Raw genomic sequence first — 17683 nt, forward strand, 5'->3', positions numbered from 1 at the left:
TACTGGCTCAAGCTCATAGAAAAAGAGATACTATGCTGGAAAACAGCAGAATTATGATTTTTCCCGACTATACTGGGGAGGTGCAGAGACAGAGGAGCTCCTTCATGGCAATAAAGTGTCAAGCTTCACCAAATGGGTCTGGCTTATGCTATGCTTTTCCCAGCTCGTCTCATAGTGGCAACACAAAATGATACACACTTTTTTACCACCCCACAAGAGTCATGGGCATGGATTGAGCGCCGACCACAGTAGGACTTTTGCTGTGAATAGGAAGGCCAACAGTCAGGCCACGGCCAGCAGCTCCCCCTCATTAGCAGAAGCCCTCAGAGCTCAATGACAGGCAATTGACAATATTGTTGTCTTATGAGTGGGAGAGCAGTCCCTCTGTCTCGATCGAAGATCCAGTGGCGTTGGATGACAACGAAAACTGTCTCCCGAGCAGCGACCCAAACTCGACTGAGCACTCTGAATCAGACCGTGAACTATTGACAATTACACCTAGATCGACAGTTGACTCAATTTGAGAACTGAATTCTGCAAACCTGAATTGGCTACAAATCCCACACGTGACATTGTCCATATGATGTCGAAATGCCACCCGATAAAAGTCTGCTCCATGACAAGACTAATATTTACCTATCTCCTTTTAATAGTTATTAATGCTTATACTTTATCTCCTGTATGATAAATGACTCCCGGGTGGGGGGGGGCATCCCTTTACATGGTGGGCCGACTAGATGGCATGGATATTACGATCATAAATATATATGTCCGGAACCTAAACCAAACGAGTGTCCTCCTAGACTTATCCCACCGCCTTGCTCCATATCTGCTTGGTAATGTACTTATAGGGGGCGGTTTAAATTGTGTAGTGGCCCATTCAATTGAAAGATCCCACCCTCCATTAAGCGATTCCCCAGTCTTTAAGCTGGCGCGATCCTTTTCCACGTGGCAAAAAACTGGGACTTTTAAGATTCTTGGCGAAGAATGTACCCAGAGGGCAGGTACTATCCTTACTACTCATCACTACGTGACCTACATGTTATACTTGATACTTTCCTTTGCACCCCATCGGTTTACCAACATGTACATGAAATAGAATACTTATCTAGGACATTATCCAACCATAATCCAGTCTTACTTCACTTACAATGGGGAGATACACCACCCTCAACCCCCACGTGGAAACAGAATCCCTTACAGACCCCACTGTTCAGAGACTAGATAGAATGCTACATACAACACTACTTCAGTTATAATAAAGTAACTACAACTGCAAGAAGCATAGAATGGGATGCTTTTAAAGCAGTCCTAGGAGGATGTTGCATGGCTGAAATAGCTGGAATCAGACGAACCCTTCTCACTGAAGTACTGTCTGTTTAAACTGCCCTAAAATGATTGGAACATAGCAGCCCAGAATCCCAGGTCACCTAATAGACCCTCCTAGAAGTGAAGGAGAAAGTAGCATATGGAACGCCTCCATTGCTTTGACCACAAAAATTACACGATTAAGACCTATACCTTGTGCAACAAAGCCGGACGATTACTAGCCTGTCTAGCAAACTACACCAAAAGAGGCACATCCATAGTTGAAATAGAAACAGACTCAGGTGATTTGTTTCACAGAGAATTTGATATAAATCGTGAATTTTACAATTATTATTCAACATTATATGAAAGCAAACTGCAGGTTACCACTGGGGAAATAGTACATTTTCTCTCACCATTTATATTCCCTTCCTTAACTCCCGAGAATGCAGAACAATTAGGTAGTGATATCACATTAAAAGAAGAGAGAGCTGCCTTAAAGCACATGGCTAGAGGAAAAACTGCAGGTTCTGACAGTTTCCTGATGAGTTTTATGCGACATACGCCAACCAATTAGCTTATTAGTTAGTAGAACTATAGAAAGAAGCCAAATCATTAAATGTACTTCCTACTACTATGAGAGAAGCTCTTGTAGAGCCTCTCCTAAAACCAGGGAAATCTCCCCAGTGTCAAAGTATATTGCCCCCTCTCTATGGTAAACGTGGATTACAAAATATTAAGCAGAATTCTAGCCTCCGGGCTTCTCCCACTTATGAGCAAGATGATCCACCAGGATCAAGCAGGGTTCATACTGGGCCGCAACACAGCATTGATGGTTCAGCGACTAATACTAGAAAAAATCCCCATCACAGACACACATTCAGCTGTATTCACTGTAGACGTTGAAAAAGCATTTGACAGTCTAGAATGGAATTACCTCAATGCGGTTAGGACACATTTTTGTCTTGACAATGGATTTCTGAACTGGACTAGATTACTCTACTTGAACCCTATAGATAGAGTCAAGACTAGCATATCTCTGAAAGCTATGTGGTTGAAGACGGCACCAGCCAGGCCTGTCTGCTCTTACCTTTACTTTTTGTGTTGGCTATGGAGCCCTCAGCAATCAGGGCAAGTAGCAGACAAGACTACCTGAGCTCCGTCATATTAAATGGACAGCTATATATAGCACTCTACGCTGATGACCTATTGCTATTTTTGCACGATAGCCGGAGGGACCTTGTAGGTTCCCAGAGGCTCTTGGAAGTTTACAGATCCGTCTCAGGCCTAAAGGTTAAATGCATGAAGTCTAGTTTGTCCCCTGTACACCTCCTGGATGTTAATATCTGATGAGCTGTCAGTACTCTACGACAAACATGGCTCTCTGGAGTACCCTTCACTTATCAGTTATAGATAGAGTTGCATTGCTCAAAATGATCGCCTTACCTCAATTGCTTTATTAGTTTACGGTTTTACCCACCAAAATTCCCTGTGCGTTTTTTAGAAAGCTTGAATCACTGATCATCGTTTTCCTCTGTTGCTCTGACCACAGACGAGTAGTACTGGGTAACTTACAAAGGCCCACTGTGGATGGAGGTCCTGCAGTACCAGATTTTGAAACATATTATGTAGCTGCCCAATTATAATACTTTACACAATGGATAAGGGGACCCCAACACGCTGACCAAGCATAGCGCCTGGGTACCCCAGACAGACCGTCAATGATTAAGCTTTAACTGGGCTTGAAAAGGCAAAGAAGGGTGCTGACAACAGAATTCGAGGTCATTGCTTATTGTTGGCACAGATGTTTACAGAAAACAAAGATTAAAACTCCATACACCCCTGACCTACCAATGGACTTCTTAACAGTCCTCTCCCATGGGGGAAACTGGAATGGGCTTGGGAACTGGAAAGGCACAAGGATCACCAAGATCGTGGATCTCTACAGGGAAGGCACACTTCTCCCATTTGAGGACCTTAGAGCTGAATACAACCTACATGCACACAACTTTCATTTTCATAGAGCGTTAACAGCTGCAATGATGAAAAACTGGGGATCAGGCCTGGCAGAACCACCCACACACACACAGCGGATGCTCCTATATGGTAACTGCATCTGGGACGTTCAAAGCAGTGACCTGCCTTTACAAGAGGACACAAGCGGATATCCTCCAATCACTAGCTTGTCAGAAGTGAGACTAGGATGTAGGGGTCCCAATTGACGATAAACGCTGGACGATCAAGCTACAAAGAGTACCCAATATATGCAGGAATGCTAGCTTTAAATTCATCAATTTCTATATCTTACATAGAGCTTACCTCACACCAGGCTGCATGAATAAAATGGTTAACTTGATTGATGCCAAATGCCCAAAGTGTGATCTGATAGGAGCTGAATTTTTCCACATGATAGGGATTTGCCCAACCCTTACAAGCTACTTGCAAGAGATCATAGAAACATTGTCAGAAGTAGTGGCGAGAGATGTGCCATATGACCTTTTGTATTGCCTGTTGAGTAACTTTCTGCATAAATCCAAGACAAAAGTAGCCAGTAATTTCCTAGGCCTGGGATTCATCCTAGCTGAAAGAGAGATAACTTGTAATTGGAAATCAGTGTGCGTCCCTAAATTAACCACATGGAGGCAAGAGTTACTGAAATGAGCTGTTTACGAAGCTATGTTAAATGAGGCCTGCTGAGATTGCTGTCCTCTGGCCAGAGCATCACTTGTTAAGCGTGCTACTCACCCGGTAGGGTCTCAAGGGCATGGGAAGGCCTAGTAGAGGACCTCAAGCAACTCAGTACCCCTCAGAGAGAAACCCCTTTGGGCTCACCCTGAACACCTGTAGCAGAGATCTGTTGAAACAAAAACCACATCCTATAGACCAATTTCCAAAGACACATGATTACTTACACCAGAACACTAACTAAGATACAGGCCATGCACCTTATTCCATGCCGTACAAAGAGTCAAATATATCACCCTATAGCACATTAGTGGGACATCGTTAGGGACATGGGTGGGGGAGAGAAGTTGGGAGTTGTTTGCATTACATATGTATAAATTACTTTACGGTTTAATACTGAACTACTCTTGAACGAGATATACATTGACAATGTTTTTTTTTGCAACAAAACTAATAAAATCGGTTTTAAAAAAATCGGTTTCAATAAGGCAAGCCACTTTGAGTTTTTTTTTTCCTTCCATCTACTATGATCCTTTGTTGTTTAATATCTTTTTCTTGGTGTTCTGATTCAAGCATGTGAATCTAGGAAATATCCAAAACTAGAGAAGAAAAAAGTTACTTATCTGTAATCATAGTTGTCCAGTATGGGTGTTTGTCACAGATTCATATGCAACCCACCCTGCTCCCAATGAGAGGCTAACTATTTGTAGTACTCCTTCACATTATTGTCTTTCATTGGCTGGACTTTGGTTACTTTTCAATTATGTGACAAGGTTACAGAAGAGACTTTGTTATAGCTTTAGGGCAATGTTTAACTTGGAACTGCTCTTGTAATATTACCATAGGAAATCTCAGGTGAACGTTGGAATTGAGTCAAGCATGTGTATTTGTGAAACTTATCATTATAGAGAGCTACCGTTACCGGTAAGTACTTTTTTTCACTAATTATCTTCAATGCGGAAACCTTTATGGTTTGTGTAGAATGCCTTCTCCTGTGATCAACACAGTCTTGAAATCTGCCTGCTGTAGTGTGAAGTGGAAGCTTTTACCCATCTGCAGTGCACAGCCTTCCCTTTGAAAAAACATGCAGCCAGGTTACTGCTCGGGCAGCAAGATGTTAGGCCCATCCATGTGAGTTCACCGTGAGCCAAGGGCACATTTGCAAGCCTGTTTTGATAAGGTGGTGCAGATGTTCGGCAAATGATGTGCATATATTAGTCAGATGAATGGGCGTGCATTGACAGACCAGTGTACAGACCTCGGCCTTGCAAATGTATGTGTTCTGGCCTGGAGGATGCTGAGCAATGGCTTGGTGGTGATAAAAATATTGAGGTTAAATTCCACTCTGAGATCAGAGCTCCGGACATCAGTACCTAGTTCACTGAGACCACAGACTGGCTGACTCCGAAGAATGACCCACTTACCTTTCTTCCATTGGTTCACTTCTTACCATTAACCAACAGTATTTAGTAGTGTTTACGAATAAAAGAGATCCTGATAGGAACGGGAGTTAGGATTCATGCCTTGTAGTATTAAAAAACGTTTGTGGCTGAAAAAGGTTACAAAAGACCGCTCCTTAATGAATCCATAAATATAGAAATGTATACAAAATGCTCAAAGTTATCTTTTTAGTAAGTTGCAAAATTATATTAATGGTTAAGTGGCTAGTGGAGTTTAGCTTTTATTACTTCCAGAGCCCCTGGAAGAATATATTTCTTAAGAGCACTTCTGCTTAACCAGGTTGCCAGCTTTTCCACTGTGGATTTCCCCAGCAGACAAGACATTAATTTCAACATTTAGCTTGACATTCGCCCTCATCAGTGGCTGCACATTAGTTGTTCTATAGATAGCAAACTTCAGTTCCTACCTTTCTATCTTAATTTCAACATATGTAAGCGGCTGTACTTTATGCAAAAGGAACAATCCTTTTCTTGGCACAGTGACGTTCTCATACGGTTAACCTACACATCCGAAGACAGGATCTGGCTTAGAGTTGTTTAGTCCTTGCTGTTGGAGGAGAGGAGAGGACTATTCTATCACAATAATCTCTTGAAGGAAAAACGAAGTGCTACTGTTTCATGCAGAAAAGTCAGAAGGAGCAATAATTATTGCATCCAATAAATTCCAAACACCTTAGTGTCATTATCAGATGAAATAATTATTGTATCTGACATGTGTCACTTATAATCAGGCCCTCAGTGTACTTACCTGGGTATTGATGTCAACACACTTAGACATTTCACAGCCATATTTGGCAAGCATTGGAGAGACAACATCCTCCCTGCCTTCTACACAGGGACCCACCAATCTTTACGTTAAATTTGGAATGAGTGAATTGTGTAACCACTGACCTTTTCCTTTCTCCATTCTGTAGCAATGATGATGCCACAGCAACAGCCCATGATGATGCCACCGACGCAGCCCATGGTGATGCAGCAGCCGCAGCACATAATGATGCAGCAACCACAACCTATAATAATGCAGCCACCTCAACCGACCCCTTCAGACTCTTCAAGGGCAGCAGCTGAGCAGCAGGCCTTCATCAACCAGCAGGCCCTTCTCCTGGTGAGCAGTAGCACACCAATTGAATAGGAATGATAATTCCAATCTGAGAAGGTGAAAGGTGGAGACAATAAAAAATTGAAAAGAAGAAAACAATTCTCTGCAAAATGGTGGGTGGAGGAGTGAGCTACAAAAGCTCAGTTAAGGATACTGTTCGACTTCTCCAACAAGAAGCTAGTGGGCTCCTAGTAGCTCTCCAGCTACCTATAAGTAGGTCTCCTGCGTGCGGCCCAGCCTGCTAAATTAGAAGCTCTTGCTTGGTTGAATTACTATGTATATAAAAATTGAAAAGCATTAATTCAACATAAGTATGTGTTTATTCTCAGAACTCATAAGCTGATATTTGGAGAAAAGGTTACTTCCCTTTGGTAACACTTTATCTGGTAGAGATATATTCAAGTTGCAGATTCCTTACCTTAGAACAGTGGCTCCCAACCTGTGATCCAGGGACCCCTAGGGGCCCGTGAAGCCTTCTCAGGAGCTCCACAACTGCTTAGAAAATTAAATAATATTAACAGATTAGGTCCCCAGCTTTCAGTAATGACTCAGTAGGGGGTCCCCAGATTCCAATAATGATTCAGTGGGGTTCCCCGGGTTCCAGTAATGATAAAGTGGGGGTCCACAGATGTTAAAAGGTTGGGAACCACTGCCTTAGAATTTCCCCCAGGCGTCAGTCTGGATCCAGAGATTTTTCTCTAGCAGTACCCCTGCACGCTGTTGGGTGGCTTTGGTGAGCTCTACATCCGCCGGCGTCTTGTGTGCCGGAAATGACATTGAAGGACCTATGTAGGCGCCACCTAGCACGATGATGTCAGTTACTTTTCAAAACTTTCCATTCCAGAAGCTTTGAACCATGAAGAACACTGACCACTAGTGCTTCAAAACTAGGACCCTGAAAAGGAAAGTCGCTCTCCCTAGAAATCAGCTTGCAGAGCGGGGAGGATGGGTTGGCGAGGTAAGGAATCTGCAACTAAAATATGTCTCTAGCAGGTAAAGTGTTACTGAAGGCAAGTAACTTGTTCATCTGGTAGAGACTTCTAGTTGCAGATTCCTTACCTTGAAATAGATAACCAAGGAATACCATCCCCGGAGGTGGGTCTGTAAACCAGGATCATACTGGGAAGTCCTGCAGGACCTAACGGGCAAAGTACCCGTCCCTTTGGACCTGACTGTCCAGGCAGTAGTGTTTAGCGCACATGTGCAATGAAGCCCATGTTGCTTCCTGACAGATGTCCAGGACTGGAACTCTGCGTGCTAACGCAGTGGTTGCAGCTGTGGCTCTGGTTAAGTAAGCGGGGTTGCTTTTTAGCCAATGCGTAGCACATTTTAATGCAGAGAACACACAACCCATCTGAGATGGTTCTTTTCTACACTGCCTCCCCTTTCTTCGCACCCACATACTCGACAAAGAGTTGATCATCCACCGGGAACTCTTGGGTAAGATCAAGATAGAACATCCTGTGCTCTTTTGGGGTCCAAGCGGTGGAATCTTAGAAGGATGAGGGGGTAAGTAAAAAGTACGCAAGGTGATGGATTGGCCTTCATGAGATGGCGTGACCACTTTTGGCAGAAAGGAATCCCTGGTGTGAAGCACCACTTTGTCAGGATTGATGAAAAGGTAGTGTGGCTTGGATGACAATGCCTGCAGCTCACTCACCCAGCGGGCAGATGTAATGGCCACAAGGAAGGCTGTTTTCAATGTGAGAAGCCTGAGAGGACAATTGTGAAGAGGCTCAAAAGGTGCATACATGAGAAATGTCGGAACCAAATTCAATCCAATTTGAGCATGATGAACGGTGATGGAGGAAATATATGGGTAAGACCCTTAAGGAACCTACTAACTACTGGAGATTTAAACAAAAAGGGTTTGTGAGGTAATCTCAGAAATGCAGAGATAGCAGACAGAAAACCTTTGAGGGTGCCCAAAGCAGAGCCCTTAAAGTATAAAAAGGAGGACCGCTGAAAGAGGGGCAGAGAGGCGGTCAACAGACTTGTCTATGCACCATGCCACAAATTTGTTCCTTCGACAGGCATGTACCGTTCTGGTGGAGGGCTGCCTTGCTGCTAACATAATGTTAAAGACTTCGGGCAGAAGATTAAAATCTGCCAGCTGCCGCCACTCAATCTCCATGCAAGAAGGTGGAGACTGGACAGGTTTGGGTGGAGAACCCTCCCCTTCTGCTGCAACGGATGATCTTTCAAAGGAGGTGTCTGATCGGAGGATTGATGGCCATGCTCAATAGCTCGGGATACCAGACTCTTCGTGCCAAGTCCGAAAACACAAGGATTACTTGGGACTGGTCATTCTTGATCTTCTTGAGAACTCTGAGCAGAAGTGGTATGGGCAGAAAGGCATACAGGAGGCCTGAGCTCCACTTGAGACGAAAAGCATTGCTGAGCGAGTGACGCCTCAGAAACTCCAACGTGCAAAACTGCTGACATTGCACTTTCACTGAGGAAGAAAACAGATCTAAACAAGGCACTCCCCACTGCTGAGACAGATCTTGCGCCCCCTTTGGAGAGAGATGCCATTTGTGAGCGCCCAGGCATTATCATCTGAGTTTGTCCGCTCTGGCGTTCCGAGAGCCTGCCAGGTGTTGAACCACCAGGGAAATGCCCTGATGTTCCAGACACTTCCAAAGGCGCAGAACCTCCTGACAAAGGTTCCACGACCCCACCCTAACCTGCTTGTTGCAATATCACATGGTGGTAGTGTTGTCCTTGAACACATGCACTACTTTCCCTTTCTGGTCACCCTGATCACCAAAAAATGTATGTGGAGCCTGGACTCCACCAGAGACCAGACACCTCCGATCTCCGCCTGTCCCATGTGGCTGCTCTATCCCAGGAGTTATGATCTCTCACTACTGTCAGATCTGTTTGGGGAAGGGAGAGGGATCTGCCGCTGACCTAATCCTGGTTCAAGAGCCATCACTGCAGATCTTGTGCAGTTCCTTCCGAGATCTGGACCATTTCGGAGAGATTCCCCTGATCCTGTGCCCACTGGAACTTCAGGTCCCACTGCAGAGCCCACATATGTCATCTGGCATGTGTTACCAGCAGGATGCAAGAGGCCATGAGGCCCACCAGCCTCAATCATTCTCACTGAAATCCAGGATAGATGTTGAAACATCGGTGTTGTAGCCTAAATAGCCTGGACTCGCTTCTCGGGAGGATAAGCCTAAAACTGCACCATGTCCGGAACAGCTCCAATGAAAGGGAGCGTCTGAGAGGGAGTCAGGTGTGACTTTGGCACATTTATAGTGACCCCCAGCGAATACAGGAGGTCTACTATAGTCTGGAAGCGGGAGACAACAGCCTGGGGTGAGCAGGTCTTCAACAGCCAGTCATGGAGGTAGGGGAAGACTGAGACCCCTGACCTACACAGATGAGCTGCGACCACCCCCATCACCTTGGTGAACGCCCAAGTGGCGGTGGTAAGGTCAAAGGGGAGCACGGTAAACTGAAAATGCTTGTGGCCTACTGTGAACCACAAGTAACTTCTTTGGGCAGGCAGGGCGGGAATGTGGAAATAAGCGCCCTGCAAGTCCAACGCTACCATCCATTCTACTGGGTCTAGGTCAGATAGAACCGGAGCAAGAGTGAGCATTTAGAAATTCTCCTTCCTGAGGAAGAGATTGAGGGACTGAAGGTCTAGGATGGGGCAGAAGCCTTTGACCTCTTTGGGCACCAGGAGTAACAACCATGACTTACTTATGGCACAGGGACCCTCTCTACGGCACTCTTGGACAAGAGAACTGTAACCTCCTTGCAGAGAAGTGCCAGTTGATCCTCAATCATCTAATCACAGGATGGTGGCATGAATAGAGGGGTAGTCTTGAAGGGGAAGCAATAGCCCCTTCGACTATTTGCAAAAGACACCTGTCTGACATGATAGACTGCCAGCGGGGCAGTTGATGGCAAATCCTGCCTCCAACTAGTCCCTGGTGGGGAAACGTCAGACTAGGGGGGTACGGTGGTCTGGCTAGACAGCTAGCTCTCTGATCCACAAGGACTTTGGATCCCATTTCCCCGGCCACACAGAGGCAGGGGAGCATACAGGGCACAGGTGCTGGAGGGGAATGGATCTAGTTGGGCGCCCCTTCCCTAGCCACAAAAGGGGTTAAAAGCAGACTGAGGGGGGGCGAGGGGCAGCTACGAGGGCCAATGACATGGCCATAGCCAGGAACTTCTTAAAGCCCTTGAGCGGCGAGTCTGCTTTGTCTCCGAAAAGATGGGTGCCATCAAAGGGCATGTCCCTAGGGGTGGATTGGACATCCCCCAAAAAGCCAGACATCCTCAACCAGATACAGCGCCTCAAGGCCACCGTTGATGCAGCCAATCTGCCTAGTGAGACTGTCGTACCCAGCCCACATTGTATTATGAACTTCGCTGTGTCTTTCCCGTCAGCAACAGCTTGGGAGAGAATGGGCCTGGGCCTCCTCCGGGACCTGTGGCAGCACCTGCGCAACCGTGTCCCATAAAGTATGGGTATAATGGCCCAAAAGGCATTCGCAATGCCAGGCTGGAGGAAGAAAACATCTTCTTCCCAAGCTGATCCAGTCTCTTGGATTCCTTATCTGGGTTTGCGGAAGGGAATGTGCCTGTAGACGTGGAGGCATGGATAACCAAGCTCACAGGGGTCAGGTGTTGCGTTAAGAATAATGGGTCATTTGGAGCGGTTCTGTGGCGGCGGGCGATAGTCCTGTTCACAGGGTCCCCTGTGCTGGGTTTTGACCATATGCCCAGCAGGACATCAGAGAGGGGTTCATTCAAGGGCAAAAGGGGTTTAAAAAGTGGAAGCCCCAGTCTAAAGCACCTCTCTCAGGAGGTTAGTCCTGACTCCTGTTGAAGGCAGCTCGAGGACCAGGACCTCAGCCGCTCTTCTCACCACCATTGAATAGGACGCTTCCTCCTCTGTAACCACAGTAGGGGGAGAAAGCATGCCAGTGTCAGGAGAAGTGTCCAGATCATTGACTTCACCCAGGTCCATCTGCCAGTCCATGGGATCTTCCAGCAGGTATTCCAAATGGTGCAGCAACCCCTCCCAATCCTCACCAAGAGAATCAGGTCAGGATCCGACCTAGGGAGCAAGGCACCTGTCAAAGTCAGAATAGGTGCTACGCGATGTCAGACCCGCTCCGTGTCGGCAAAGAGGATGGGGTGGACACCGACCAGGGGCACGGACGGAATCAGAAGCACCGTCATTAGAACCGTTGTTGGGGAAGTTCGAGGTGGTACGACTGACGCCGGTTTGGATCCAGGAACGAATCCATGGGTGCCCACTGGAACCAAGGCTGAAGCTGCCGGCGCAGAACCCAAGGGGGCCTCTGCCGACTCCGTGGGGCCCAAATGCACTCCGGCATAGTGGGGCTGTCCAAATATGAGGTGCATGGCCTCATAAAACTCACAGAGTTGTGCAGGGGTCACTCCGGCTCTAAGTAACTTGGGGAGGTGCAGAGCCTGGAACGATGATGCTCTTTTTCCCACATAACATGGTCCGACAGCTGGGGTGAAGTAAAAGGACTTGGAGTAGGACGATGAAAAATGGAGGCTCTGCGACCATTCTTGGGACCTTCCTCTTGACCAAGATCAGAAGCAACAGGGAGTTGAGTGCCATGCCACAATGAGCTTTAGAATCTGGTTCAGCAAAGCTTTTGGATGTATGGCCTAGTACTCGGAGCACAACTTAGGGGGTTATTCCAACTTTGGAGGAGGTGGTAATCCGTCCCAAATGTGACGGATTTACCACCAGCCGTATTACGAGTTCCATAGGATATAATGGACTCGTAATACGGCTGGTGGTATATCCGTCACTTTACCGTCACTTTTGGGACGGATTACCACTTCCTCCAAAGTTGGAATAACCCCCTTAGTGTTGTAGTCGCGCTTCAGACAGCACAAGCACACAAGGTGCGGATCAGTCACGGACACCACCCGATGACAGGATCCACAGGGCTTGTACTTGGTCTTACTTGATGACATTCTCGACGCACCAGGAGTGTCAACTCTCAAAGAATCCTCGACAAAATGGTGGAAAAAGACCAGTCAAAAAGTGACTGAAAGGTAGCTCTTCTTTGGATCTGCGTTGTCTTGCACGGAAAGAAAAGAACTATCGTCAGCACGACGGGGGGCTATATAGGTCCCACAATGTCATATCCGGCGTGCACATTACCGATGATGGATGTGGAGCCGACCACCGCCACCTGATTGCGCGCAGGGGTACTGCTCAAAAACATCTGCGGATCCAGACTGAATCCTGGGGGAAATTCTAAGGTAAGGAATCGTCAACTAGAAGTCTCTATCAGATTGGATGAATTTCCAAAATATATGTGATGTCTTGTGACATTGGGCAGACTTATTATGAATAATATTGGGGCTAGGGGCAGTAAATCTGTGGTTGTTTTGTAGTACCCACATGGAGACATTCCACATTGACTAATATTTTTTAATATAGTACTGCTAGCAACCATGCCTCATGAAGTGTACTATTATAATCTTGCCTGATGTGGTCTCTATGCATCTCTAACAATATTAGGAGCTCGGGATGATTTTCATTGACCATAAGTAGCTCTCATCTCAGACAAGTTTGGACACCCTGCCTTGGAGTATATCTCTGGGGCATACCTAAAAACCGTTATGGAATTGAGCCTCTATAGAGACATACCTTCTGTTGAGTGGCCGGTGGCACTTCCAGTCTGTAAGTATTTCAGTGTAATGTAACTTTATTTATGTATGCATTTTTGCAGGAAGTTCTGTCTGAAAGGCAGGGGCTTTTACAGGGACATGCTGCAGAAGTGCCTAAATACATGTGCAGGAATGACTAATTGTGTCCGGTCCTTAGATGCAAACGAACATCCGAGTATTAGGATGACAGCCTGAAACTTCACTGATTCATCACTGAATGTGTTTCCAATGTCTAGGAGAGTTGAAGCTCATGTGAAGTGCAGTCATGGTCTGCTTGTTGTAGCAAGCTTAACAAATATTTTCCAGTGTAGCGTCTTCTAGCGATAAATGCAATGCTTTAGAATTTGTTGATGACTTCCAGGAGTGTCCAGTGGTTAAGGTGTTGCCCCGGGAACCTATTGAAATGGCTTCCAATCCTGGCATTGACATGTGACCAAAATAGTGTGTTGCAAGGCTAATCATTTTATATTCCTGTGCCTCAGATTGTAAACATGAAAAGAACTGTAGCATATGCTATATAGCACTATCTCAGTATTGTGTGACAAAGCCATATTTTTGTACTTCTGCAGTGTATTGACATAGGGTGAATATTTTCACGATGGAAAACTGGTGTCATGGGTAAAGAATGGTTCTTTTTGTTGTCTAGGCTCAGCAGATGACACTTCAAGCAAGCGTGCTCTCCCAACAACAGCAGCAACAGCAGTTGCAACAACAGCAGCTTCAGCAGCAGAAACAACTGAAGCAGCAGGAGAAACAGCAAAAGCAACAACAGCAACAGCCAAGGGCTTCTGATCCCCCCAGGGCACCTCCTCAGGGCTCTACACCCCCAGCCCCGGCACCACCTCCTGCACATGCCATACCCCCTGCATCTGCCCCAGTGGCACCTCCTGAACCAAAGCCACTCAACTCTCAAAAACAGTCACGAGCCAGCAAGAAGACAGCCAGGCCAGAAACTCAACCCCCTTGTCCAAAGCCTGTAAGTACTTTTACTTTTACTAAAAGGAGGAGCCTTTAGCTGATTGAAGGAATGAATGTGAGCATTTCTAGAGTATAGCACAGACTAACCCGTCACTAGGTGCTATTGACCTCTGACTGTCACTGCCAAGAAATTGGAAGCAGAGCGATTTAAGAGCAGTGGCGGCTGCCACTCAACAGGGGTGGTGGGGCAGGGGGGAATGTATGGGGTGGCGGGTAGGGGGTAACATATAGGGTGGCAGGGGGAAATAGGGTGAAAACAAATACCCCTGTGGGGAAGATGTGTTTGTCCCCCCTCCATACTCCTCCTCTTCCTGTTACCAGGCTTCCAGCCAATCACAATGCTGTTGTCATCAGCAACAGCAGCATTGTGATTGGTCTGAGTGGCCTGCTTCGCTGCTCAGACTGGGAATGGGAGCCTGGGCATGTTCTCCACATGGCTGTGCTATACAGTCGGGTAGACAACATGCAAAGTGTGCATGTCTTTTTGGGCCCAAAACGGCCGGCCAAACAGACATGCGCACTTTGTGTGCACATAGCCCTCCTCCGGCCCCCTCTCTCCAGCCCAGCCGCACCCCACCCCACCCCTTCTCTTAGGAAAAATAAAATGATAATAGCGTAACGTTATTATCATTTTATTTTTCCTTTCCCCTCAATCCAGTGGGGCAACGCTCCTTTGCCTTAGTGGAGGAGAAGTTCCTGTTTAAGGGACACATTTAGAGGTTGGTGGACAGAGTAGTGACCGTCGGAGTGGTGGAGGATACAACCTCCACCATCCCGAGAGTACTCCACCCACCAAATTTGGAGATGTCTGGCAGTCCTGCATTCATTTCTGTACCTTGAAAGGAACCGACGTCGTGACCGAATACCTTGTTCAGTGTTTTCTAAATAGGGCCCCAAGTTGCTTGCTGAAAGAAGAATAAGAATGCAGATCTGTCAGTGCGGATGGGAGAATGTCCCATAAGGCTGGAGTAAAGAGGGGAGACTCCTTTCTATGGCTGAAATACTAGACAAGTGTTGGGAGCCGTAAGAAACAGATTCATATCTTCTGATATTCTGACATCGACGCTGTCGGGCATCTTGTTGAAGAGAGGATAAAGACTGGCACATAATTAGTGATACTGTCTCAGCCTGTAAGGCAGTGAGCAAAGTGAAATGCATCCTAAATATAATTCAATGGCAAAAACCCTCAAACCAGCCAAACAGGAGCATTTTGTGCCACTTGAAAGATGTTGAGGTACAGCTTGCGTAAACCAACTGGGTGTTGCACTAATCCAATCTAGAGTTGACCACTGCAACCCCTGTCTGGATCTATGCTGAAAAAGAACTGTCATAAACTACCAACACTTCTGAAAGCAGGCTAATGGAGGGTTTCAAAGTCAAGAGAGCCCTAAATAACTCCCTGCATCTTTAATTCGGTGATCAAACATACATAATCACTGAAGTATATGAGAACCTAAAATGCATCCTCTCGGTTGAAAATAATCAGTTCGGTGGCATTGCCGTTATATTTTTGCAAGCTAAAGTGCTGGAAATCATACTCGCAGAAGCTGTGACAGCATACCTGACATCATACAGGCAGAACATGTGGCAGTGTTGCAAGCTGTCTGAGAGCTGCAGATGCTGTGCAAGTAAGATGAGATATGTGCAGCCCGAAAATGTACATACAATTTCAGTATACCTCAGGCCTACCCTGTGTCTGCATGGTGGACTTAAGGCACACCATGCGCAGGATAATTGGTCATACATTAGCCAGACCATGGACCTTGCCCCTTCACTGGTGAGCAACTTCTTGACCCTCATCTGAGCTCATACCTCTGTTGTGATGCATCCTCTATATTATTACATTTATACTTACACTTAATGCCAGTGTACTCCAAATCTAGACATACAGCATCCCTGCTATTCCAGTAGAATAACTCCAGACATACTCCTACCTGTGCCATCTCATCTCTCCAGTCTACTTAATTGCTTATGTGTTTCATTGTTTTGTAAAACACTGGCATGGACCGGTAGTTTGTGGTCCTGATTACGGTCCTGAGGCATTTCTTACATTAACTGATCCTGCTTCTGGGTGATGTAAGATCCATATCTGCTGCGGATTAAAGTATCATGAAGATTATCTATCTTTGGGGTTCATGGAAAGCTGAACTGCACTCAAAGGGATCTTCCTTTTTGAAGGTATACCGTTGAAGGGGGCTGCTCATTTTTTGAAGGATGTTGGGTGGCGAATCGCAGTGGTTTTCAGATAGAGCAGGGAGCTTCTTTGAAATTGCCTAGTTAGAGTTTTTCTTGAAAGCTGCCAGATATGATAGGTTTCTAGGAGAGTCTATTTTGTAAGGTTAAGGCAGAGCCTGACTGCTGTGTTTTGCAACCTGTGTCTCCTAATCTTTCTGGACAATGTTACGGTAACCAAGCCTTGACAGCAGCGAGGTCCTAACAACTTCAATGCGATGTTGTCCTAGAGCTGTGAGAGAATCATGAGCATTAGGAGGATTCATTTGGTTTGGGTTTTGGTTGTTGTTTTTTTTTTAAACAATGCAGTGATTTCAAAACCCTAAGATCGTTTTTCATTGATGCATATCCCTAAATTCTTTATTACTTGAGCTGGAGTTGCTCTTCTCAGTTCACTGGCAAGGTTGAGATCTCTAAATCTGAGGGTTTCAGCCTTTGTTCCGTCCAAGCAGACGTAGTCCTCGTTTATCCAGTAGAATTCTTGATTCGGGCAGTTAGTGATAGTTTATTTACTCTGCTCTGTGAGTCTTGAGGCGTTGTGGAGTTGGATATTGTCTACATATAATCAGAATTCAAGGTGTGCTGATATAAAACAGGAGTAGTGCTTTTATCTAAATATTGAAAATAGGGGGAAGTGGATATCTTATGTGTGAACCTACAAATTCTGATTTGCTGACTAAATTCATAATACATGGCTCCACTGGAGGGCCATTTCAGTGATCCAGGCCAATTTTCTTTAGCTGCGCCAACTGCATTTTTTTTTTGGTCTACAGTGCGAAGCGTTTAAGAATTTGAGTTGGCCCATGTTGGGAGAGGAGAGCAAGTTTTCCCTGATACTGACTATTGTAGTTGCTGTTACTCTCACCGTTTGGTCAGAAGCTGAGGCACAGCCTTAAAATGTAGTATTGGAGTTTGTATTCACAGTGCATCTTTGCTATACAATAGCATTCTGTTGCTTTATGATTCTAAGACATGGGACAGCTGTGCTTGTTCACATCAGTCATAATTTGCAGAGGCATGTTTTATATGCAGAAATTAAAAACCTTGGAGAGTACATTAATGAGTTTCTACTGCTCTCCCACTTGTCTCATTTCCCAAGTCATCAGTATATTCATTTAACTACCAGACAAATGGCTTGATTTATGGTGTGGCAGGCTAGCTGTCGTTCATCATTAGTGCGGCAGAGGTCATTACCCCCATCGCACTGGCCAAACTCCCACCCTCCATATAT

The 17683-nt window shown here is 45.8% G+C and overlaps 1 protein-coding gene across 1 annotated transcript in view; it reads left to right on the forward strand.

The window, feature by feature from the left end:
• Positions 1-17683, forward strand: part of LOC138246014 (unconventional myosin-XVB-like) — a 794810-nt gene that overhangs the window by 291901 nt on the left and 485226 nt on the right. Inside the window, exons 14-15 of the mRNA XM_069200161.1 lie at positions 6368-6558; positions 13889-14218. Of these exons, the coding sequence (XP_069056262.1) occupies positions 6368-6558; positions 13889-14218 (521 nt within the window). The remainder of the gene's footprint in view (positions 1-6367; positions 6559-13888; positions 14219-17683) is intronic.

This window comes from Pleurodeles waltl, chromosome 7, assembly GCF_031143425.1.
Source record: "Pleurodeles waltl isolate 20211129_DDA chromosome 7, aPleWal1.hap1.20221129, whole genome shotgun sequence".
Classification (NCBI taxonomy): Eukaryota; Metazoa; Chordata; class Amphibia; order Caudata; family Salamandridae; genus Pleurodeles; species Pleurodeles waltl.